At 44.0% G+C, this 26,350-nt stretch overlaps 1 protein-coding gene across 1 annotated transcript in view; it reads left to right on the top strand.

Moving 5' to 3' along the window:
* LOC311242858 (DNA-binding protein RFX7-like) overlaps positions 1-26,350 on the top strand; it is a 105,847-nt gene that overhangs the window by 16,996 nt on the left and 62,501 nt on the right. The window contains exons 3-5 of the mRNA XM_084331920.1: positions 1,775-1,860; positions 20,699-20,821; positions 25,878-26,012. Coding sequence (XP_084188046.1) covers positions 1,775-1,860; positions 20,699-20,821; positions 25,878-26,012 — 344 coding nt within the window. The remainder of the gene's footprint in view (positions 1-1,774; positions 1,861-20,698; positions 20,822-25,877; positions 26,013-26,350) is intronic.

Below are 26,350 nucleotides of genomic sequence, written 5' to 3'. Positions count from 1 at the left end.
CGCTTACTGTGGCTGATAACTTTAGCCGTTGGCGAGGTGTCATTCCCTTAGTAACATGGAAGCAAACAGAAAAGACGGCAGGAGGAAACTTCTATTCATAGGATCCAATTGAAAGTGGACGGGGGCTGAGGCCAATGTATTGGCAGCGTATGCACACATTCCATACAATAGGACGCCTGGCGTAGATATATCCAGATATATCCAGATTGTGTCTAGATCCAGTCGAGACGGATTCCAGTTCACACCACGGCATCAGAATGCGTCTCCAGTGACCACTCTGCGATCGTGTTTCCTTTCCCCGCTCAATATGCAAATAGACACGTAGGCCTACACCTACATCGCTAAATCCGCACACAGATAGAACGCACACAGTGTTGCCATTACAATTTATATAATGTGTACAGTATTTTGCAGGACTTTTTACCAATTGCAATGCAACCATTTCAGTTACTTTGTGGTTGTTTGCAGTACTTTACAGTAACAATTTAGGGCACTTTATGGTACTTTGAGTTACTTTGCAGTACTTTGTGATAACAAGTTGGGGCACTTTGCGATTGTTTTAGGTACTTTTTTTTAGAGGGACTTTGCTTGTGGTTTAAGGCATGGGGTAGTGAGTGCACATTATAATACAGGATCTGATTTCATAAAAACTCTTTCAAAAACCTCAGACATCGTGGACAAAGCCAACTTACGCTGTTTGAGAACCAACTGCAGATGAGAAAAAGGAGGAACAGGAGAGCAGCTGTTTTCATCACTGCTGTGTTTATAGCATTATATAGAATAGATTATATAGGATTATATAGAATAATGCATAGCCACAACCCCACAGTGGACATACCCACAATGTCCACACTGTATATACTGTACTTTTATCTATATCTGTATATATTCCATACCTACTCTTATTAATTATACCACTGGCTAGTATGATTTACTACCATAGTGTATTCATACTTGTACCACTGTATATAATAATACTGTACATATATTAGTTTAGCATATTTACTCCGTAGCTTTGTTACATTTTTACACGTTACACTGTATATTGTTAATTTGCACTCTGGTTAGACTCTAGTCTACTTCATTTAGTTGAAGAAACATTTTTGTTTTGCAGTGTAGGGTTGTCTCCAGCATGTAGCCTCTTTCTTGTTTTTCTGTTATCTCTATTTTTATACATCCCTAATGCCTAATCTCATTTGAGTTGTCTTGTGATGTGGACATAATTTTGCCCTGTGTATAGATTGCCTTTTATGACTCATCTTGAAAAAAAAATGTAATAGTTTTTGATGTGTGTTGGATAAAATCTTACCTCCCCCCCCCCCCCTGATTCCCAAGACGTTGGGACTTTCTGGAGCCAAAGAGATTGTACATTATTGTTCTGTGTGTTTTTTTTTTCTTTTCCAGAATTCTGTGATATTCAAATTCTGTTTTTTTTATTTAGTATATATAGTGATATAATACATTTATGATATAACTGTAGCATAGATATTCTGATAGGCCAGGTTGTAAAAAAAAGAAGAAAAAAAAGGATATCACATAATTTAGCAATACAGGGTTGAGGTTAAACATGCATTATTATACAATTAAACCAGGCAAACTTATAATAGGGAAACATGGCTTAGACTCCACTGGGTACATTCTGTTTATTATAGCCCATAATCCAACTTTGCTAACATCTAATAAAGCAATGTGGGCCCATTATGATCGGCTAATGAATTAGTATTGAATTATCAATTCGTAAACCTCTCTTTGTCCCCCCTGTCTATTTTTGTAGCAAGATGTGGAGAAGTTTACAGACATCGAAAAACTCTACCTCTACCTTAAGTTGCCTTCTGGTCCTAGCAGTAGCAGTGATAAAAGGTAAGGTATATTTACTTTTCCCTACTATCCCTACTTACAGTACTTACTTACTTACTTTACATTTTTTTTTTTTTTTTTTTTTTACAAATCTCTTTATTCGTTTTGCGCAGAATATGTTAACATTGGTGTTGACAATATTCTGTGATTATTTATTGTGAATCCCACCCCCACCCACACCCGATCTTGAACCCTTCCTCCCTCTGTAGGGGACATCTGTCACTTTAAACAGTAAATTGACTGCATTTATATAAAGCCTTCAACCAAACCACTTATCAACTTATGCCTCACATTCACACACCTTTTCCCCTACCGTTTTATTGGTGGGGTGGCCTATGGGACACTCCCCCTGAACACGGTGGCACAGTGGCGCAGTGGTTAGCACTGTTGCCTCACAGCAAGAAGGGTCCTGGGTTCAAACCCCCGACCGGGGGCCTTTCTGTGTGGAGTTTGCATGTCCCCCCCCCCCCCCCCCCCCGTGTTTGCGTGGGTTTCCTCCGGGTACTCCGGTTTCCTCCCACATCAAAGACAAGCTTGCTAGGTTTCCTGCCGTTGCCCTTGACCGAGGTACTGGCATTACAACTGGAGTTGGTCCCTGGGTGCCGCACTATGTGTGGCTGCCCACTGCTCCTGAGTGGTTAGGATGGGTCAAACGCAGAGGACGAATTTCCCCAAGGGGATTCATAATAATAATAAATAAGGTTCAACTTAACATATCATAACGCTGCTGTCGGGACAAAACCTCATAACTCCAAAAACCCAACTTTTCAGCAGATGAAAAAAACTAACACAGATTTGAGGGTGAATAGAGTTAGGAGGTTTAGACAGATGATCGGCTTAATGCTTTCCCATTGTTTAAACTTTGTAAAACCCACACACACATATGGAGGATGATCTATGGCATAGGTGTCAAACTCATGGCCCGCGGGCCAAATGTGGCCCGCCATGTCATTTGAGAGCTCTGGCAATTTTTTTTTTTTTTTTTTTTTTTTAAACATTAATCTTGGTTTAAAAAATAGCGGCGTTAAAATAATTGTGGGTTAATGCGTTAATAAAGTTTTAACTTTGACAGCCTTAGTTATTACACATTCTTACACATACATGTATGTTGAACATCTGAGGTATTGATGAAGTAACAAAGGAAAAAAGCCAAAAGCACTTACTCCTCAGACATTCTTTGACAATTTTACAGCCCAAAATACAAAAAAGATCCAGGCGGAATAGGTAACAAAGGGTTGAAGAAATATTGTCTGAACTGTCAGATGCAAACTGGCTGTGTGACATAACCGAGCATCTCGCTCAATTGAATAAGAAGCTGTAGGGACGCAAACAAGTCCCACCCAAAACTTGACCAATATAGTTGTGAACTGAGACAACCCTTATTTTGTTATTTTTGAGTACAGTTACAGTTGTGTGTTCATGCAGACACATAATAGCAATTTCATTACAAATTGAAAATGGGGGACCCTGATGTAAACAAGTCGAAAGTCTTTCTCTGGTCTGCATCCCCTTAACAATTGTGTGTATTGAGCTGTACTGTACTGTACCCATTCTGCAATCTGTTAATTAAAGTTAATTAAACTATCTTCCATTAGTTGGATGTATGGCCTCTGCAAGGTTGTGTGCAGCCATTTGTTTTTGTAACATCTGCTACATCTGTCCCACGTGTTCTTTGCAGCTCAGTTGTTAGTTCTGCCCCTCTTGACTGTGACAAAAAGGTTTTGAACAAACTTAATGTCATAGCTTGTATTTGATGATATTCTTCTTTGTTTTTTACTTGAATGGTTCGATCATTGATTAATGGAGTAATATGGGGTTCTGATAAACTAACATAAGCTAACATATATTTTTACATCTATGCAAATGCATATGCAATATGTATAACTTGAATAAGTAATAAATACAGAAACAACATGTTTAACAATATGTAAATGAGTAGCTACATTTATTTTACATTACATTAACATTTATACGGTCTTTGGCCCTTTGAGGGCAACCATAATGCTGATGTGGCCCTCTGTGAAAATGAGTTTGACACCCGAGTTGATTTATATAATAAAAAATAAATAAAAAAAATGTAGTTATGAGGTTTTGTCCCGACAGCAGCGATAAGTAACCATTGTGTATGCAGTGACACAGTGTTTCCCATGCAGAGACTTATTGTGAGGGCCAATAGCCAGTGAGCCTCCTCCTCCCAGCAGATAAAATGCATTAAAATGACTTCCAGTGTAAACAGTCCCTGAATGAAGTCCCTTGAAGCGCAAGCTGTCTCTCTCCCTCTGCCCCCCTCCTCACTCTGCTCCTCTCTGTTGACTCACAGCTTCACACACACACACACACGCACGCACGCACGCACGCACGCACGCACGCACGCACGCTCGCTCGCTCGCTCACTCACTCACTCTCACTCACTCACTCACTCACTCACTCACTCACTCACTCACTCACTCACTCACTCACTCACTCACTCACTCACTCAGACAAGTGGAAGGGAAACAGCTGGTACTTATGTCAAGTGCCACTTCATTATTGTATTCTTTCAAGTGCCAGTTGTCATACCGTGTCTATCTATAAACAAGTGTCAGGGATCAATAGGAAATGACTATATTCAAACATAATGAAACAAGTTTGCATGCCTGACTGCCCAAGCAAGTGGTCATTCACTGCTTTCGGAGGAAGCTGGGGGCATCAGGTGTCGTTAATGACTCTTTTTGCAGAGAAATAGTACAATAGAGCCAATTCATATTTTTATATAGCTATCAGTTTTGCTAGTACAGTGGCCATCTGGTTATTGGAAGGATCCTGGTTAGATTCTGGCTCCTCCCAGCAGCATGTCAAAAGTGTCCTTGAGCAAGACACTTAACCCCTGACTGCTCCCGATGAGCAGGTTGGCACCTTGCATGGTTGCCTCGGCCGTCTGCGTGTGAATGTGTGAATGTGAGGCATAAATTGTAAAGTACTTAACAAGATAAAAGCGCTATATATGTAGCCCATTTAGATTAGATTCAAATTTCTTGTCATTATACAGCACAAATGCAGTACAATGAAAATACCAGAGTGCAAATAATACAGTAAAGTCCAATAGTAATATACAACATACAGGTGATTCAACTGGATATAAAATATATAAATTAGTACTACTGAGTATACTGCTAATCAGATGTATGAGTTGTAGTATGTACAGTAACACAGGTATAAAGACACTATGGCAGTAAGTCGTACTGGCAAGCAGCGTAACTATTAAGAGTAGGTAAGGGATATGTACATAGAATAGTATCTACAGATATGTAACAAGGATTATATGCAGATATGTACAGACAGATGTGGATATATATTAGAGGTGGGCATAGATACTTTTTTTTAATCTAGATTAATCTATCTGCAATCCTGATTTAATCTAGATTAATCTAGATTAAAATGGCTAAAAAAAAAGAAAAAAACCTGCCGAAGGCATTCAAAATATGTGTGTTCTACCCAAATAATGACCAGAAGTAAGTCCTTACTTTTTCTTTCATCCTTATGTTTCTCAGGCCAGGTGGCCCATTACACCATGAGCCCATCTCCCGTTTCCAAAATGCATTACAGACTGTTTGAAAAAGCTGTTTTGCTATGATAATTGGTAATGAAATATCAAAATAATGTTCAATAGTTTCAAGTTTCTTTAATAGTTGTCATACAGAAGTACAGAATACTTTTATACAAAATGCTTCTTACTGTTACGCTCCAGAGACTGTGCAAGACAAGATAAGTATGAAATAAAATAACATAGTATAGCATGTAAATTAGAAGTAAAAAAAATGAGGTCACAGTGTTCAGTATAGACATATGTACAATGTTCGATGCAGAATAGACGTAACTGAGTTACCATATAATATACAATATACTATGCAGTGTACTAATATACAATACTATATAGTGCAAGGCAGAAATGGGATGAGGTGCAATTTAGGTACAATTTACAGTAGGTGTACGAGTTGTAGTGCAAATCCTTTATCAATAAATATAAAGTGTGTTTGTGTGATCTAAAGTGTGGAGAGTGGGTGCTGCAGTGTGTTGTTTGTTTAAGTGAGTGTGTGCGTGTGGGTGTGTGTGCTGTGTGCATTTGATGGTTGTTGCATAGTGTTTATTGTTCGTTTAGCAGCCTGATGGCCTGGGGATAGAAGCTTCTTCTGAGTCTTTCTGTGCTCGCCTTAAGACTCCGGTATCGCTTGCCTGACCGCAGCAGTTCAAAGAGGCAGTTGTTCGGGTGGCTGGAGTCCTTGATGATTCTCTTAGCCTTCCCCCTGCACCGCTTGTTGTAAATGTTCTGGAGGGTGGGAAGCCCCCCTCCAATTGTGCGTTCGGCTGAACGTGTCACTCTTTGTAGTCTGCTACGGTCTTGTGCAGTGCTATTCCCAAACCAGGAGGTGATGTTGCCAGTCAGGATGCTCTCTATTGTACATGAGTAGAAGTTCCTAAGGATCTTCTGACTGACTTGGAACTTCCTTAGGCGCCTGAGGAAGTAGAGGCGTTGTCGTGCCTTCTTCACAACACTGTCAATGTGTGTGGTCCATGTCAAGTCCTCGGATATGTGGGCTCCGAGGTACTTGAAACTGTTCACTCTCTCAACCGGTGCCCCGTCGATGCTGAGGGGGCTGTAGTCCTTGACCCCCGACCTCCTGAAGTCCACAATCATCTCTTTTGTTTTGCTGACGTTCAGGGAGAGGCAGTTCTCCTGACACCACTGTGACAGATTCTCTACCTCTTCCAGGTAGGCCCTCTCGTCGTTGGCAGAGATCAGGCCCACCACTACTGTGTCATCAGAAAATTTGATGATTGTGTTGTTGTTCCGCTGTGCCACGCAGTCATGTGTGTACAGGGAGTAGAGGAGGGGGCTCAGAACACAGCCCTGGGGGGCCCCTATGTTGAGCGTGATGGATGAGGAGGTGCAGTTGCCTGCTCTTACCACCTGTGGTCTACCCGTCAGGAAGTCCAAGACCCACTGGCAGAGGTCATAGTTCAAGCCCAGGTCCCTGAGCTTGGCTATGAGTTTGGAGGGGACTATGGTATTGAATGCTGAGCTGTAGTCGATGAACAGCATTCTCACATAGTTCCCCTGCCTCTTGTCCAGGTGTGATGCTGCTGTGTGCAGCACATGGGCTATGGCGTCCTCCGTGGACCTGTTGGGGCGATATGCAAATTGCAGGGGGTCCAGGTTGATGGGGAGGGAGGAACAGATGTAGCCCTTCACTAGCTTCTCAAAGCACTTCATGGCTATGGAGGTGAGGGCTACAGGGCGGTAGTCGTTGAGGCAAGCGGGCGTAGATTTTTTGGGTACAGGGATGATGGTGGACTTCTTCAGACAGGTGGGGATGACAGCCTGTTCCAAGGACAGGTTAAAGATGTCAGTGAATACTGGGGCCAGTTGGTCGGCACAGACTTTTAGGACGCGACCGGGGATGCCGTCCGGTCCTGCTGCCTTCCTGATATTCACTTTTTTAAAGGTCCGCCTCACCTCATGCTCTGTTACCCTGAACACTGAGTCTCCATCAGCAGACCCCCCCCCCCCCCATTGCCGTGGTTTGTAGGCTGGTGTTGTTATTCACAGCCTCAAACCTCGCATAGAAGGAATTGAGATCATTTGCTAAGGAGATGTCACTGTTCAGTTTGAGGGAGGTGCCTTTGTAGTCTGTCATTGTTCTGAGGCCCTGCCACATACCTCTAGAGTCAGCCTGTTCAAACTGAAGTTCAACTTTATCCCTGTAACGCCGTTTTGCCTCTATTACTGCTCTCCTGACGTTGTATCTTGCCGTCTTGTGTTCTTCCATGTTGCCTGTCACCAGCCCGGTGTTGTAGGCTGATGTGCGCACTTTCAGAGCCTCACGGACGGATTTATCTACCCAGGGCTTTTGATTTGGGTATATTCTAATTGTGGTAGAGGGGATTGTTTCTTCTACCAGAGTACAGACAAAGTCAAGCACCGTTTCAGTGTATTCGTTAATATTGGCTGTGTTATCACGGAATACACTCCAGTCTGTGCATTCAAGCGCAGCTTGGAGTGTCTCCTCTGACGTCACGGTCCAACGCTTAACCTCTCGCGAGACCACCGGCGTTCGCTTGAGACTTTGTTTATACTTTGGCAAAAGAAAGATGTACTTGTGTTTAATAAGTTGTTTTATTCAGAAGTTAACACAAATAAATAATATTACCAGTACAGTACAGTATCTAGCACTCTCAGGAGCAAAACAGAAAGAATCATTTCAAACTTGAACTATGTGACATGGCTTGAATCAACTGCTCCAGTGGAGTTGCTCAGTGGCCAATGGTGTCAACTGTGGTTGTACTGGGCAGCTCCCAGGTGTGAATGGAACTGTGTGAATGTGAAGCAGGGCGTTCCTGAAAAAGAGCATCTGTGCTCAGCGAACCTACCCTGGGTAAATAAAGGTAAAAAAAAAAATGTAAAAGAAAAAGAAAAAAAAATTATTAATGCGTTAATTATATTATCGCGGTTAACGCAGCACGTTAACGCCGTTAACGGCCCAGTTCTAATATATATATATATACGGTAAGAATAAATATATACGGTATAAACAGCAGTGTTGTACAGTACATGATATCATACAGAGTTATATGTGCTATATGCAGGTGTTTAAGTAGGTATATAGAAGAATATATTTAGGCTAGGGCTGGGCGATTAATTAATACATTTTTCGATTAATTCGAATTAATGATCTAGGACGATTTTCAAAAATTAAAAGCAAAAAAAAAATAAAAAAATTTAGATTCACCTTTTATTTTACAAAAAGTGATGTTTGGTAAAAGTTAGATTTGCACTTTATTAATCCCAATAGGGCAATTCATTCTTGTTTGATGATCAAGAGGCACGTTTTATTTGTTTTAAGTGAAGTTTGGTGAAAAAGCAATTATTGCACTATTAATCCCAATAGGGACATTCATCTTTGTTTGATCAAGAGTAACCTTTTATATATATGTGTGTGTGTGTGTGTGTGTGTGTGTCTGTGTGTGTGTGTGTGTGAGATATAGAGAGAGAGGGGGGTGAGAGAGATGAGGAAGGGGCAAGAGAGAAAGAGAGCTGGGAGAGTGTGTGTGTGAGGGAGAGAGGGGGGTGTGATTAATCAGCCCTTGTGTGTGTGAATGTAACAAGTTCCTAATGTTTTCTTTCCCCTATTATTTCATGCACACTTTAAATTATTATTTTCTTTTAAGTTATTTTGTGCATCACTCTGTTTTGAATTTGATGCAAATTTGCAATGCATGAGGGTCATCCTCTTGTGTTAAATGGCTGCATAAAGCAAGCATTTGTTGACTTGCATGTTGATAAGAGTATTAAAACTTGGAACTTGAAAAAGATCTGTTTAAGGTAAAAAAAAAAAAAAATGCGATTAATTTGCAATTAATCGTGAGTTAACTATGGACAATCATGCGATTAATCGAGTTAAATATTTTAATCGTTTGACAGCACTAATATATATATATATATATATATATATATATATATATATATATATATATATATATTATTATTATTATTATTATTATAATTTTTTTGAAGTGAAGATTGGTGAAAGTTAGGTTTGCACTTCAATCCCAATAGGGAAATTCATCTTGGTTTGATAATTTTTTTGTGTCAAATAAAAACGTAAGGTTATGTATATAACCAAGTTCTATGAATTATGGCGACGCTCAGCATCATCTGCACTGTACTTCACTTCGTGCATGAGCACTGAATAAAAAATTCCACCATGTACCTTTACATCCCAACATTCGTCTGGCCACACCCCCATCCGCTTACCTTCATAAGCAGGTGTGTGGTCACCTACTCGCCTCCTTCCCAAACTTTCACCACAAGGCGAGATCAAGGGCCGCAGCGGCGTCTGATGCTGAGCGTTGCCATAATTCATAGAACTTGGTTATATACATAACCTTACGTTCTATTTCATTATGGCTTTCGCTCAGCATCATCTGCACAAGAGAGGCTGAGCGGGAGCCATAGCCCGACAAATGTACCTCGCTGAGGCCCCCCACAACCATCAGACCGGGGAGGACCGAGCCCCCCGACCCTCCCTAATGGAGGATACCCCCCCTATTGGAGGCTTACGGGAGGGAGACGGATCCGACCGTGCGAAGAGGAACTCAAGCAACTCAACGCACAGGGTGAGCAGACCGTGGCTTGACCCCACGACTACACACACGCACAACCCGCATGCCACCAGGGAACGAACGGAAGGAACAACCTCGTTACTGCCCCCAAAATCACAGGGTCAAGAGCAAACCCAACCCTGTGGCAAGGCCGTAGCAGCGGAGCGCAAAGGAAGACCCAGACCCACTGAAGGAACTGGATCCCCTGGGAAAAGGGGGCCCGGAGAGGTCAATGACGCCAGGCATCAAGACCCCACCAGGCGGTCACTTAGTGACACCGCGCCCCACATCGCCAGCGTATTCGAAAGAGCGGGCCCTTTCCCCCCAATAGCACACCGCCTGGCACACTGACCCTGCAGAACAGGCAGTCAGCATGGCCGTAAGCACTCAAAAAGGTCAACCAACGGAAGCAGGCAGCGCACCGGGGAACCAGGCAGCAGGTTGTAACCTGAGCCTGGAGCACTGCGGACGAGACAGGCGCCAAAGGAGTCAGCTGAAAACAGCCCCCCCGGCGGAAGGGGTGTATGCTGGCGTTGTTGATCACCATGACAAAGCCTCCATTAAAAAAAAACCACCCAGAGGGGTCGAGGCAGAGAAGGCTGACATGATTGGCAGACGTCATGAACGTGCAGGGGCACACTCAACCGGGCAACCCGGGAGTTGACTCTGCTCCAACATACCAGGGAATCAACTACCCTCTCGGTACAGACGGTGGTTGTTCCTATAACCCCTCAAGAAAAAACTCCAAAACACACCTGCGGGTATACACCAGCTATACCGCAGTACAAGTGTTTCAGTTTCCAAAAAAGGGTTATCCCAGGCCTACGGTATAAACGAAACTATACTTCGGACCGGGCCCGGCGGCCCGGGAAGCACACAGGATTACCAGAGGGAGTCCAGAAGACCACCCCAACAGCCCCCTCTTCGCCATGCGTGAGAGAGGAGCGAAAGAAGGTGAACCAGCCCCTTACAATAGTGCCAGGTACAAAAGAGTACCCGACAAAGGGTCTCCATAACGCCTAACCCTGTGACACCCGGGCCGACCCGGCATTTTTCCCCCTGAAAAAAGCCCAAGTCCCTCAGGGTACCAGAACAGCAGATCTGCATCCCCGGCGGACAACGGGTTAACTGACCTGGACCAGCGTGACCAGAACCAGTCCCGTGCCCTAACCACGCCGACATGCCTACTCCAGGAGAAGGGGCAGATATGCGTGTTGATCTAAAACATGAAAAGAGGGCGCCACCCAGACGGTCCGGTTTGAACCGTGCATGGTGGCCCACCCCCAGGGCGTGAGACCCCTCTACCTATGTTCTGATCTATTCCGTTAACATCCCCTAGATATGAACGAGAATCCGTCGAGACCTAGTAACAGGCTCTCGGAAGAGGAAAAAAAACCCATCCCAGTTGCTTTATAAAAACGCTGTTTTAATAACAAGCAACCAAGGCGTACTAGCCACCCGCATGATTCTTATCAGAAACACCCCGAGCCAGCACTATGCATGCGCCGGGACACAAAACACATCAATGAACAGTCTAACCAGACCCCACATTGATCCCTCAAGGCGCCTGGGAGAACGACAAGAAGGGTGTGGTGCTTCATATACTCCACACTCTTTTATTAAAAAAGAAAGAAACACCGACTGACATGAATCTCACTTGACGCAGCTGAGGATAAAAACTGTTTAAATTTTTATATCCCGTCATCCCTACCACAGAGGATAGACGGAACTCCCCAGAGAGACTTCCCACGTGAGCCATAGATTGAAAAAGCCATGGTAACCTTGAGTCATGTGACCAACCGACTCAAGTTACGCGTATATCGAGCGTAGTGGAACCTTAATTCCTACGCTCTATCCCGACACTTGACAATAACAGACCTTACATACGGGTCTAACTCACGGAAGCCATCGTCCAATAGCAACGTGCGTAGTGACGTATGCTATGATGGGGGGAAACCCAAGACTCAACGCCTGTGATAGGTGCAGAGTCTGGGAAACCCTTCCCCCCCCCCCCCCCTCCCTGCCAAGCCGTCTAACAGCTTGGCCCTGACTGAACTAATAAGAGAGGAATAAACCCCCTGACCAATCAGAAGAGGGAAGGAGGGGTTTATCCGGTACCCCCTCACAAGCCCAACCCTTGCATACAACAACAACAACTAGCCATATGATACCTTTAGTAGCAATGCTAATGAATAGCGCAAGCTAATACAATGCACGCTAACCACAGATAATCTGTGAACAGGGTTTATAACAAGACCAAGTCGCGTGTGTGTGTGAATCCTACACCCGCATCCATGTTGTAACACAGAAAAAACATTGATAGAGAGAGAGAGAACGGCAGAGCCGTGGTACGTTTTCATACGAGCATTACTGCAAACCCAACACAACAGTGTTGTAGCTCAATATCACTGTGTAAGCAACAGAGCACACAACTAGCCTCTACCTTTATGTGGAGATTCAGGCCGAGGCAGAAAAAACCCTTTTTCAACCGAGTGTAGGCTGCAGGCCTTGCTTAAGCTCTAACATGAATGTAACCCTCCTATCAACCCATACTAGCGAAGATTCACACGTTGCAACCCCATCATATGTTTGGTGAATAAACACACAGTTTGTTAACAAAAAATACAGTCCCCCTTTAGAGGGGACTCTTTATTTTTGAACAAAATCATAGCGGGCCGGGAAGGGAAAAACAGAGGGGGGGACCACAGGGGGAAAAAGTCACTGGGTCCTAGCGACGCCTGCCACGAGCCGCTCGGGATTTGCCACCTCGTGGAGCACCGGAGGGACGGTAAACGATCGGCGGCTGGTCTCGACGATCCCTACCGTCGCCTCCGGGCGTAGATGGGCCGGCTGTCGTAGCGGAGGCGCCCTCTCTCCTCCTGGCCTTCTTCCCCGAAGGTCCAGCAGTGGCGGTGGTGGCCGTCTGACTCCACCGGCGACATCGGGAGGGGGAAAATGAGGCTGGAGCACGGATCGCTCCTCCTGCATCTCTCTGCAAGTCGAGGTCATCAATTGCAGGGCCGTCCCGAATAGTCCAGCATCGGAGAGGGGTGCCGTCAGAAGTGGAACTCTCTTCTTCTCCGGCACACGCGCCTGCTCCAGCCAAAGGTGGCGCTGGACCAGAGTTGCCAGGGCGCGCACTTTCCCAGCGGCTATAGCCTGCGGCTGAGTCAGATGCAGGATGGCTCCTGCCGACTGGGCGAGCTGGTCATGTTGTACATCAGTCAGCTCCGTGCCGCCCGTCAATATCCCGGACATGAATCTTGCCAGCTGCGCGATGTTAGACGCGGCAGCTAGAGATTGTGTTCCGGTGATAAATGACTGGTCGCTCCAATATGCCAACCGCCTCGCCGATTTCCCTTGGGGAACCGGCTTCCGTAACGGCTCCCACACCACCTCCGGACAAAGGAGCGCCGCCATCGGCCTATCAAGCCGTGGCACGCCCTCCTTCATACCGTCGACCAAACCCGCCACCCGCGTGACTTGCACGTAGGCAGGAGTAAGGCCTATGATGTGGGAGACCACCTGGCCCTGACGGACATAGGCCGCCATTGAGGGGAAAAATGGGTAGACAACGTCCACCCCTCTCACCGGGCGACGTTTCCATAGATGACCTATGAGATCATCAGGGACAGGAACAGGCAGTGGCTGCGGCAGCGGCACGCCGTTTGCGACTGCCGCCGCCGCCATGAGCCTGGGAAACAAAGCACGCAGTTCCCCCTGCAGACTTTCCTCCACCGAGCCCGCATCCCTCACATACAGCAGGCTACTACTGGTCAAGGAGCCACACTCCGATGTGGCTGATAGCAGGGCATCCCGCCGACGAGTCAGAGGTTCTACTCCAACGTCTTCGAACGAGGCGCCCCAAGGAGACATCTCACCCCCCTCCAGTGTTACCTGGACGGGCGGGAGACATGTCTCCACCGGGCCTTCAAATAAGAACCCGTCCGCCTCTATCATGTAGTCCTCTGTCTCCATCGGGCATGTAGAGACCGACGCATCCTCACCTGGCTCCAGCAACTCACCAAAACCGGGCCGTTCGCGTCTGCAAGCCACCATTTTGCGACGGGAGCGAGCCGACGCAAAAAGTTTGCGTCTCAAATCCCCCGCAACCAAGGGAACCGGCCGCCCAACAGCGGACGATTCCCCGGAAGCAGAGGAACCAGAGCCGGAACCAGGCCATCGCACAGGCGACGGCACCGGTGCACCAGCTCCTTGGAGAGGTAAACTACCCATCGGACGCCTACCGGGCGTGGCTGCCGACCACGAGAGAGGTCTCAGCCCCGCTCCAAGACGCACGACGGATGCGGAAATGGAGAACCGCTGGTGAAGAGTAGCGTTGCGAGCGCGACTCCCCGAAGTAGACATTATGACTTCGTTTTTTTCTATCGAAATATATGAGAGAAGAAAAAAACAAGCAACAATGTAAACACGTCTCAACTTTCTTCAGCTAACAACCTCGTCAAGTGTGGGATCTACCGAAGGCACTTCCTTGTGGTGAAAGTGAAGAAGGAGGCGAGTAGGTGACCACACACCTGCTTATGAAGGTAAGCGGATGGGGGTGTGGCCAGACGAATGTTGGGATGTAAAGGTACATGGTGGAATTTTTTATTCAGTGCTCGTGCACGAAGTGAAGTACAGTGCAGATGATGCTGAGCGAAAGTCATAATGAAATAGAACAAAGGTTATTTGAATGATTTCCTAGGCGTTTCTAGTTTTCAAGAGAAAAAAATCTGGGATTTTATTTTTAGGCCATATCACCCAGCCCTAGGCTACATGTTTGTTGTCTTCTATATAGGCTTTCATGCAATGCAGGAAATTATTTATTCCCAGCCGCTTTTCAGTCTTGTTCATAAAAAAAAGCATTCGCTCTCACTGGAACATACGCCTATTTTTTTCCCGCAAACGTGTCACTTTGTTCCTACGAACCTGCTGAACAAGGTTCCACAACAAGTAGGCTATACTGTCATGCATGTGTGATGAGCATGTTCCTGCTATGGAGCTGTTTGGTTAAGCCTACAAACAGTTGGGACTCTACAATATATTCTCACATATTTACACAATGTTTCCTTGTGCAAAGTGAGTTGATAGTGATGTTTAACGTGTAGAAACACATTGTGGTATTTGGAAAAGGAATAACAAGGTACAAACTGCACTTCATTCTAGGCAGATGCACAGATCTGTAGCAAGGCTGACAGTCTCCCTAAATTCAGTCTGTGCTCTGGGGATCGTACCCCCAACAGTCCAGGGGAGCAGCTCAAATTGCCCCTTGCTTAAAATAGGACTGGAATCAGGCTCCGTACAAAAATAGCTCTTGGACAAGGCGATAGTACTCTCCATATTACTCTCCCTGGGAGTGGGGGCTGTCCTTGCTCAACAGTTGTCAGTCAGATTGAACAATGACAGTGGGGGCAATACACCGTCAAGCTGATCCAGGGACTGTAGGGTATCAGGGCGAGTGGGGGCAATACACCGTCAAGCTGATCCAGGGACTGTAGGGTATCAGGGCGAGTGGGGGCAATACACTGTCAAGCTGATCCAGGGACTGTAGGGTATCAGGGCGAGTGGGGGCAATACACCGTCAAGCTGATCCAGGGACTGTAGGGTATCAGGGCGAGTGGGGGCAATACACCGTCAAGCTGATCCAGGGACTGTAGGGTATCAGGGCGAGTGGGGGCAATACACCGTCAAGCTGATCCAGGGACTGTAGGGTATCAGGGCGAATGGGGGCAATACACCGTCAAGCTGATCCAGGGACTGTAGGGTATCAGGGCGAGTGGGGGCAATACACCGTCAAGCTGATCCAGGGACTGTAGGGTATCAGGGCGAGTGGGGGCAATACACCGTCAAGCTGATCCAGGGACTGTAGGGTATCAGGGCGAGTGGGGGCAATACACCGTCAAGCTGATCCAGGGACTGTAGGGTATCAGGGTGAGTGGGGGCAATACACCGTCAAGCTGATCCAGGGACTGTAGGGTATCAGGGCGAGTGGGGGCAATACACCGTCAAGCTGATCCAGGGACTGTAGGCGAGCATCAGGGCGAGTGGGGGCAATACACCGTCAAGCTGATCCAGGGACTGTAGGCGAGCATCAGGGCGAGTGGGGGCAATACACCGTCAAGCTGATCCAGGGACTGTAGGCGAGCATCAGGGCGAGCATCATTCAGAGGTTCAGTTGATTCAACTCATGTATTATATATAAAAAAAATAGATAAATACATACATACATATACATGAATGTTAACAACAATTAGCAATGTTATGTCACTGTTTAACATGTTTTAGGACACAATTTTCACGCTTTTAGGATACAAAAAACATCTTCACAGTTCACACACACACACAAAATACAGCAATGTGTCTCAAATTGTTGCTGCAAATTAGGGCTGGGCGATATAACGATAACGATAAATATCGCGATATATTTTAATAATCGATATCGAATATCGAAAAGAAAAAAAAATCGAAAAATCGTTTTTTTTTTTTTTTTTTTTTTTTTTTTTTTACCTGCAACAGGGCAGTTTTAAAACCAGAGACAGTGGACAGACTTGTCTTTCTTGCCTGCAACTTAAAGTAATGGCTTTGCTTGTCCAAATGACAATACTGACCAAATTCAGATTTCTTTTTCTCTTGTCCATTTATTTTGTTTGCTTTCTAATTTAAAATACATTTTGAAACCGTCTGTACACAGTAGGCTATGTGTGCTAGCAGAACTAGACTCCAGTCACGAGTCACAGTGCACATGTGCGGTGGTTTGTCCACCAAAAAAGCGCCAAAAGATCGAAAATAAACTAGCAGAGCCAGAACTGTTCAACTCCTCTGGAGCCACAGCCAGCAGAGAAGCCGGTTTACTTTAGCTTTTAAACCAGCTGCAGCCTGAGAACTGGAGTGTGAGGGGATGTAACACTAAAGATGGCGGCAATGACAAAGAATTGCTGCAAAATAAACATACATCTGTTGTTAAAAAAAAAAAAAAGAAAAAAAAAAATTATACTTATAACAATTCGATAATTATCGATATCGAGAAATAAAATAAAATTATCATATCGTTATCGCGATATGATTTTTTTCCATATCGCCCAGCCCTACTGCAAATAACCACAAAGTACCTCAAAATACAACAAAGTGCCCTAAATTAGGCGGCTGGGTGGCGTAGCGGTGATTGCGCTCGTCACCAATGCAAGAGACTCCGGTCTCGACTCCCCGAGTCAGCATTGCATGCGGCTTGGGCAAGTCGTCATACTATCTCAATTGGCAGAGGTAGCAGGTGGAAAGTCGATGGGTGGGGAGAATTGAAGGGGAGAATTGTCGATACGAAATTGGGATGGGAGAAAAATAGAAGATAAGGAGAAAAAGTGGATACAAAAATAAAAGTGCCCTAAATTGTTACGACAAAATACCCTAAAACAACCACAAAGTGCCCCAAGTTGTTATTGCAAAGTACCGTAAAGTGCCCTAAATTGTTACTGTAAAGTACTGCAAACAACCACAAAGTACCGCAAAGTAACTGAAATTGTTGCATTGCAATTGTTGCAGTCCTGCAAAATACTGCAAAGTGCACTAAATTGTAACCACAAAGTACTGTAAACAATTGCAAAGTACCACACATTGCCCTAAATTGTTACTGCACAGTAGCGCAGTGTCTAAATTGTTACTGCAAAGTAGCACAAAGTGTCTAAATTGTTACTGCAAGGTGCCGCAAAGTCCCGCAAAATTCCCTAGATCAGTGGTTCTCAAACTTTTTACACCAAGTACCACCTGAGAACGTAGCTGGCTCTCCAAGTACCACCATATGACCGGCGTTAAAATACAGTCTATTCAGCTATGCACAGTTCACACAGGAGGCAAATGTATTCCTAATACCATTATTTATTGTTAACTTTTGTCAGACACAGCCACAATGTACAAAGGGATAGCACTAGAACTAGCAAACGCTTCTACACAACTCATACAATGCAAGGGGCATTGAGAACATAATAACTAACATTCTCACATAGCAAGTGAGAAAATTAAGAACTGTATTTCAGCAAATGTACTTAATTCTCTCTCTCTATCTCTCTCTCTCTCTCACTCTCAGCAAGCAATTGTCCGTCATTCTCACACACACACACACACACACACACACACACACACACACACACACACACACACACACACACACACACACACACACACACACACACACACACACACACACTTATTTTGTTACAAAAACTTAATTTCCTGCATTCTGGTGCAGGGATATTTGAATTTCTACCCTTTAAATGCCAGTGTTTGTGATGGGCATCACAAATTATTGTAAAAAAGAAAAGAAAACACATATTCAATACATTTTTGAATGTTTACCCTTTAAATGCCAGTTTGTGTGATGGCATCACAAATTATTGTTAAAAAAACACACAAAAAGTAAAATATTTTCAATATATCAAATGCAAAGTAAATTCTTCTGGGGGGGATTATTACAGGCTAGGCATGTGTCAATGATTAGCAGCAATTATAAAATAATCTAAAAATAAATGGTTATGATCAGGGCTGAAGTTGAATTAAAGATTTATGACTGTTTAGACTGCATTACTCTCTGTCACAGTGATCTCCTGGTTGTTCCCCACTTAGATTATCTAACTATCGCGCCGCCGCAACCAGAAACACTGGCCTGGCCTGCTTCTAAGTTCAGTGGCCTGACTGCAAAAAAAAAAAAAAAAATTGCTTTTTTGGAAATGTTTTCAAGTACCACCAGCAGTACCACCAAGTACCACTAGTGGTACGCGTACCACAGTTTGAGAACCACTGCCCTAGATTACTACCGCATAGTTCTCCTAATTATCACAGCAAACAACTACAAAATAATTCATACTGCAAAGTGCTGCAAACAACTGCAAATGATAAATTGTTACCACAAAGTACCTCAAAGTACCCTAAATCTTTAGTAACCAAGTAACCAAAATTGTTGATGCAAAATACAGCAAAAGCCAGAGGGAGGAGCAAGAGGGAAGGGTGAGAAGCAAGAGGGAAGTGTGAGAAGCAAGAGGGAAGAGTGAGAAGCAAGAGGGAAGAGTGAGAAGCAAGAGGGAAGGGTGAGAAGCAAGAGGGAAGAGTGAGAAGCAAGAGGGAGGAGTGAGAAGCAAGAGGGAAGAGTGAGAAGCAAGAGGGAGGAGTGAGAAGCAAGAGGGAAGAGTGAGAAGCAAGAGGGAAGAGTGAGAAGCAAGAGGGAGGAGTGAGAAGCAAGAGGGAGGAGTGAGAAGCAAGAGGGAAGAGTGAGAAGCAAGAGGGAGGAGTGAGAAGCAAGAGGGAAGAGTGAGAAGCAAGAGGGAAGAGTGAGAAGCAAGAGGGAAGAGTGAGAAGCAAGAGGGAAGAGTGAGAAGCAAGAGGGAGGAGTGAGAAGCAAGAGGGAAGAGTGAGAAGCAAGAGGGAGGAGTGAGAAGCAAGAGGGAGGAGTGAGAAGCAAGAGGGAAGAGTGAGAAGCAAGAGGGAGGAGTGAGAGATGAGAGCAACAAGGAGTAGGACCAGAATGTACTGTGCCACACAAACACAAAGTAGTGATTTTGACACTGTGATATATGACAGTTGTTTGCAGTACTTTCAGGGCACTGTGGTATTTTGCAGTATTTTGCTGTAACAATTTAGGACATTTTCAGTATTTTGCGCTACTTTGTGGTTGTTTTTCTGGTATTTATGATATAAATTTAGGGCACTTTGTGGTTGTTTGTGGTACTTTTCAGTAACACTTCTCATGTAGCTTTATATTAACTGGACTGTTATCAATTATGTAAGGGATAATGTATAGCTACGAGGTCATTGTCGCAAAATAATTGACCGACACAGAGTTTAGAATACCAAGGCGCCTCGCCGAGGTGTTCTAAAGACCAGTGAAGGTCAATTATTTTGCGACAATGACTGAGTATAGGCTATACATTATCCCGCTTATTACATGGCTAACTTACTAACAATATACCTAATTCATTTTACACCATCGACAAGACGAGATCAAATGCAGACGCAGTTCTGTTCTGTCGCTTCGCGCTGTCATCGCCGGCAGCTTCGCCGGCAGCCGGCAGGTGTGTCTGATTGGCTGCACTGATGCAGTGTGTGTCAGTGGGCTTGATTGCTACAGCTGTGCACAGCGGTCATTATTGCTCGGCAGAGGTCCGTTATCGAGTAATAACGGACCTCTGACGAGCGCTATTGACCAATCACAATCAAGAATTTCGGCGAATGTTAAAACGCCATGTAATAAAGGCCCTGTAACACTTCATAGAACTCTGGTTCATTTACAGTTTACAGTTGTGGTATCAAGCACCAGGTCTGAATGGAACCAGAGATAAGGGATAAAGGGAACAGGCAGAGGATGATTTCTAAATTGATGTAAAAAAATCCACATGAGTATCTCACTTCTCGGTCAAATCCACATGAGTATCTCACTTATCAGTCAAATCCATGAGTATCTCACTTATCAGTCAAATCCATGAGTATCTCACTTATCAGTCAAATCCATGAGTATCTCACTTATCAGTCAAATCCATGAGTATCTCACTTATCAGTCAAATCCATGAGTATCTCACTTCTCAGTCAAATCCATGAGTATCTCACTTATCAGTCAAATCCATGAGTATCTCACTTATCAGTCAAATCCATGAGTATCTCACTTATCAGTCAAATCCATGAGTATCTCACTTCTTAGTAAAAATCCACATATTTTTTTCAGTGACCAGAGCTCCATGTCGTCAAGCCGCACACAACAGATTCATGCATTCAACTGGATCCGCAGTCAATTGGAGGAACACCCTGAGACGTCCCTTCCCAAGCAAGAGGTCTATGACGAGTACAAGTGAGTATCACACAGTGTTGTTAGAGGGCGCTTTAGAGCACTTAACCATATATACTTGTTGCACTGGTGGACATTCATCAAGCTGGCGTGACGTCATCTGGGTTCCTCCGGGAGTCCACAGTGCAACGAGCATAGACCGCTCTTCTTCCGCGGTCAGAGGCAGCGGTCTGTAACGCAGATGTCTTTTAGCCCTTACCCTCATGTCTTCGGCACCACTAACATTGGTACCACGCCAGACAAGCAACTAACGTTTGTCTGCAGCCCCGACTGTGTAGTGCCTGCCTGAATCAGCAGGGGACCAGCAGCTAGCCTCTCTGATCAGAAATCTGCATCCAGCAGTTGACGTTGTTCGCCGTCTCCTGACTAAACGTTCCAGTGATTAGATAAACGTGTCCTCAATAAACAGTCCTGGAGATGGCAGTAAGAATCAGGGGGATCAGCTGATAACCAACCAGTTGATGGTACTGCTGTGGTATTGCGCAGTAGCCCGACTGCAAGCACACAGGCCATCTTAAACGTAAACAATGACTTCCCGCATGTTGTCCCTGCGCCCCAGGACAGTTCAGTCAGTAGTTGTGAACATGCACCACTCTCTCCTAAAGCTAGATATCAGAGAGGGTTCTCAAACTTTTTTATACCACGACCCCATTTTATTTAGGATTTCTTTTGGCGACCCCATACTTAAATGGTTGAAATGACTTCTGTGTAATTTCAACATGGAAATAAGGAATATCAAAATAAAAGCGCACGTTGTTGAACTTGATCATGCATATTTATTGATGAATATTATCAACAAAAGCAATGGAATTGTTTCTGTATACACATTTATAAAACAAGGCATATTTAGCCAAAATATGTTGCCAGAACATGAAAAGAAAATGCGTTCACGTGCGCTTTGGCAGAGATCTGCTTCTACTCTGAAAATCCGGCCTCACAGAGGTATGTTGATGTGAACATTGCGAAGGGGACAAGATTTCTCAGGGCAGCATTACACAACACTGGGTACTCGTTCCGGACTGATATTTCGAACTTTGCGAGGGCCTGTCCAGTGAACTTGACTTTCAGTAGCTCGTCACACGAAAGATCGTTGAGCGCTTCCTGCTCAGACAGTGGCCTGCTGCGTCATGTGTAATGAACGGATCTTTGATCCAGTTGTCCAAATTATCCATGCTCTCTCTCCTAAATTGTTCAATGAGCCCTTCTAGTGGCTACAGATGATGGGCTTCAAATAACTTTTTGCAACATTCTGTTCCTACAAAAACCATCAAGCAGGAAATATCCCCAAATCTCTGCTGATTATCCTGGAGTGCCACTAACGGAGTCTTAATCCAGCTCATTATCAGCACATTTCTCTGCCAATGGGTTGTTTTTGTCTGCAAGGAAAATCCGCACTTCTTCTGAGTTAAAAAGGCGATTTAATACTCTGCCTCGAGATAGCCACCTCACTTCAGTGTGGTATATATCAGCTGGTTATGCACAGAGCCCATTTCATCGCAGCCAACCGGCACCGCTTCTGACATCAAACCTATCCATTGCGAGACCAGGTTACACACAAAAGACCAGACCCCCCTCCCAGCGATTATAAATGCGCAGGATGTAGTGAGATCATGAGATGTGTATTGGAATACTGTGTGTCGGCCTCCGTTGATGAAGGGGCGAGACATGGCAAATACACACAGGTGCCAGGTGGAAAACTCGATGAGTTTTTTTTGCCAATGCGCCCCTGTCACCTACCCGCAACCCCACTTTGGGTCGCAACCTGTAGTTTGAGAACCGTCTAATCATTAATGTAATTGGGATGTAAAATCTTGGGATGCTCCATAGACAATGAATGGGGCTCTGACTTTAAGAGGCCAGGAAATGTTTACGTCACCAGTGGCGGTCTAAGTGGTGTTTGGAATAAATAGAAGATAAACTCAGCAGTTAACATGATTTTTCAAGATGGAAAGCTAGTAAGTGCAGAGCAAAAAAATGCAACATCAATGATGACAGAGTTCCAGCATTAAATGTTTGTGTGAGCTCTTACACCCAAATGAGGTTTATATTCTAGCATTGCTAGAAGGCCTGAACCACAATTAAAACCTCATTTGGGTGTAAGAGCTCACACAAACATTTAATGCTGGAACTCTGTCATTGATGTTGCATTTTTTTTGCTCTGCACTTACTAGCTTTCCATCTTGAAAAATCATGTTAACTTCTGAGTTTATCTTCTATTTATTCCAAACACCACTTAGACTGCCACTGGTGATGTAAAATGCAACATAATCTCTTCCTGTGTGTTGGATGACTTCCCCTGGAACGCCCTGCCAGACGCCGCCACTGTTTAGAACAGCACATGTAGCCGATGCACAAGCATTCATGAACTGGGTATAGTTGTGTTCTATCAGTCGGCGATAGAGAGTAGCAAGATACATTTCTATGTGAAATATAAAAGATTGTTACTTTAACATTCCCTTTTTAGCTCATTCAATTTGTCCTTCCATTGTGTCGCCACATGTTCATAAGTACATAACGCACAAATACTTTCCCATAGACAAACACACAGGTTAATCTCATTTGCATAAAATGCTTGCACATAGACACACACCCTCAATATAAATAGATGCTGGAAGCATGGCATACATTGTGCGCCATGTGTTTGTAACATGAGAATGGAAAGTCTGAGGCCTGTCTTTTTTAATGTACTAGCAAACAGAACTACAGTGCCCTCCAGAATCATTTTAGCACCCTTTGTAAAGATGAATACGTTTCTGTTTCATAAAAGCACATTTTGAAAAAGTCTCTTCTTCTACTCAAAAGTTAGTTTTTATTTTATTTAACCTTTATTTAACCAGGCAGGTCAAAGAACACATTATTATTTACAATGACAAAAGGGTCTCTCGAAGGGTAACAGGGAAAGGAGACAAATGAACTAAAATAGAAAAGAGACAGACATACATCACTGGGAAATAAGGGAAATAATTAAAACCCACATCAAACAAACAACCGAATAAAACGACAAGGTATGTAAAGCATGAAGCAGAACAGACAAATTACAGTTAAAAGGCTGGATGACAGTTGCAGGTGTGTGTATAAACAACTCTGCGATATAGTCCTTAACACTTTGAGTGCCAGCCATGAGAAATCTCGTTATTTCATGCCATGCGTTGAGTGCCAATGATGAGAAATCTCGTTTTTTAATCGTTATTGCTTTTATTAGCGATATCCATTCATTTTCATCAATCTAGCCTCACGTTACCATTGGGACTGGCTCTGAGCTCGAACAGGGAAAATACCGCCCCCTATCGTCTCCCGGATGGTAAAGCATCCATTGGATTGGACTCAATGGAAATGCATGGGAAAAAGATAATCCGGAATCCACATTTTACTTATCAGGCATGTAACCCGAGCCGATTGCATTCATTGCCGACCCTCAGAACAGCGTGGAATATGTGTTTCGAGTACCCATCGTTGGATCAATAAACGCGATCGATATTTGGAATGGCGTTCAGGAATTGGAATAATCTTTTTGGAGAACATCTGATCTGAGGTAAGGAATCTATTTTACCAGTCTTGGGGTAATCAGAGTTTTTTTTCACATATCTCAACGTGTCTGTGTATGTGTGTGTGTGTGTGTGCTGACCAGGAAATAGATAAGCGATTTTCAGCCCGCTTCTCTAGCGTGCATAAGTACACATATACTATCGATAATCTAGCGTTTATTTGAAAACAATTCATAAATAGGCCGAATTCCACTAAAGGGCGTTTATCACAGAATCTTTTATATTTTCTGGAAATTTCCAAAAACGAGCGTTTTTCAAAATGGTATAAAACGGAAATGTACAGATGAAGAAACAATCCGTTTCATACATGTTGACTGCAAGAAAGTCATTGATAAACGACGGGGCGTATTAGACACATAGCCATAATATAGAATATAGAAATAGCTCCGTGAAAATCATGAAATATCGGAAAATCTGTCTAAAAAGGCTGGCATTCAACCGCTAATTCTGGCGCCCCCTGCTGGCACTCAAAGTGTTAAAAGTAGTGAGGGGGATCAATTTGTCCATTTTCAAAGTATTTTGCATCTCGTTCCAACTGCTGGGAACAGCTAATTGGAGGGAGGATTGAAGTGTTAACACGGGGAGCATCTAGCGAGATCTGAACGTAATATTTATTCAAAAAGAACAAAAGGTTTAAAGCCTTAATCCGGTATGACAATATATGTGGGGTACGTTCACATACATTCTTAAAAGAGTTTGATCGGTAGTTGGAAAATAAGCGTTTTGGAACTTTTTCCAACCCATTACAAATCATAATATTGTAATATTCTTAAATTGTTTTATTACTTCAGTGTTTACAAATATTATCAACCCTTTACAGCAATAGAATACAGCAAATACAATTAAAAACTCATATTTATGCTGCATGTTGTATGTTAGTCCTTGTATCCCTGTATCTCAGTCAGTCAACTAACCTTAGAGAATGAAAACGCATCACCATTGCTAATTCTTATTTCTGTTGGTGGGGCTGCCCATCTGTTCATGACTGGATCACTGATTGGGCCTTTCCACCGTTTATACATTTCCACCCATTTTCTTTGTTCTGATTTATACTATTTAATAATAATAATGCAGGACCAGTGTTTTCCACAGGATTTTCAGAGACTATGGGGGGTGAACCTCCGACCTCAGTCTAGGGGGGTCCGGGTGCATGCCCCCCCCCCCCCCCGGAACTTTTACATTTTAAAGTTAAATGCATCAATCTGGTGCACTTTGAGAGCAAAATAAAGAGGCTAGATCTATGATGAACTTTGTGCTCAAAACACAAAAGCCTATAATTGACTTATCTCAATCCCACCCTGTTCTCTTGTTTTCCAATCAATTGATATACGTCAATTCCGTAGGTCACTGTAATTCTGGATCCAATATCACAGGGTACTTTAATATTCCTGACCTGGTTTTGTTTAATGATGAAAGGCATACAGTAGTTAGGTAGGAAATACAAACATATTTTGTGTTCTTTGTCCTGTGTCCTAACCAATGACCTATTTGTCTTTTCACTCTTCATCTTTCAGGAGCTATTGTGACAATCTCAATTACCACCCACTGAGCGCCGCAGACTTCGGAAAGATCATGAAGAACATCTTCCCCAGCATGAAGGCACGTCGACTCGGCATGAGGGGCAAATCGAAATATCCTTTACCAGGATAGTTTGTAACAATCCGGCTGCTCTGGACCACGGTCATGGAACATCTGCTGTCACAGTTCATAAAGTCTCTAAATATAGATCTGAATTGAAATTAAATAAAGTCCGCTCTCTGCCTTGGAGCAGCAGTGTAGCACATAGCCACTTAGCGGGAAACGCTGTGATCTTGACCTTCAGAAACCATTTGTAAATCAGAGTGCTGTTCGGTGAGATCACAGCGCCAGACATAGTATATCCATAGCTTCCAACGATATTACTTTCAATCATTATAGCGTGAAATGAGGTACGGCTTGCTTGTATTAACGAGGTAGGCTGTGAGGAAAGAGCTTTATGAAGCGTTTG

Source organism: Notolepis coatsorum (assembly GCF_963971535.1).
Source record: "Notolepis coatsorum genome assembly, chromosome: 1".
Classification (NCBI taxonomy): domain Eukaryota; kingdom Metazoa; phylum Chordata; class Actinopteri; order Aulopiformes; family Paralepididae; genus Notolepis; species Notolepis coatsorum.
This window is presented reverse-complemented; position numbering and strand designations above follow the sequence as displayed.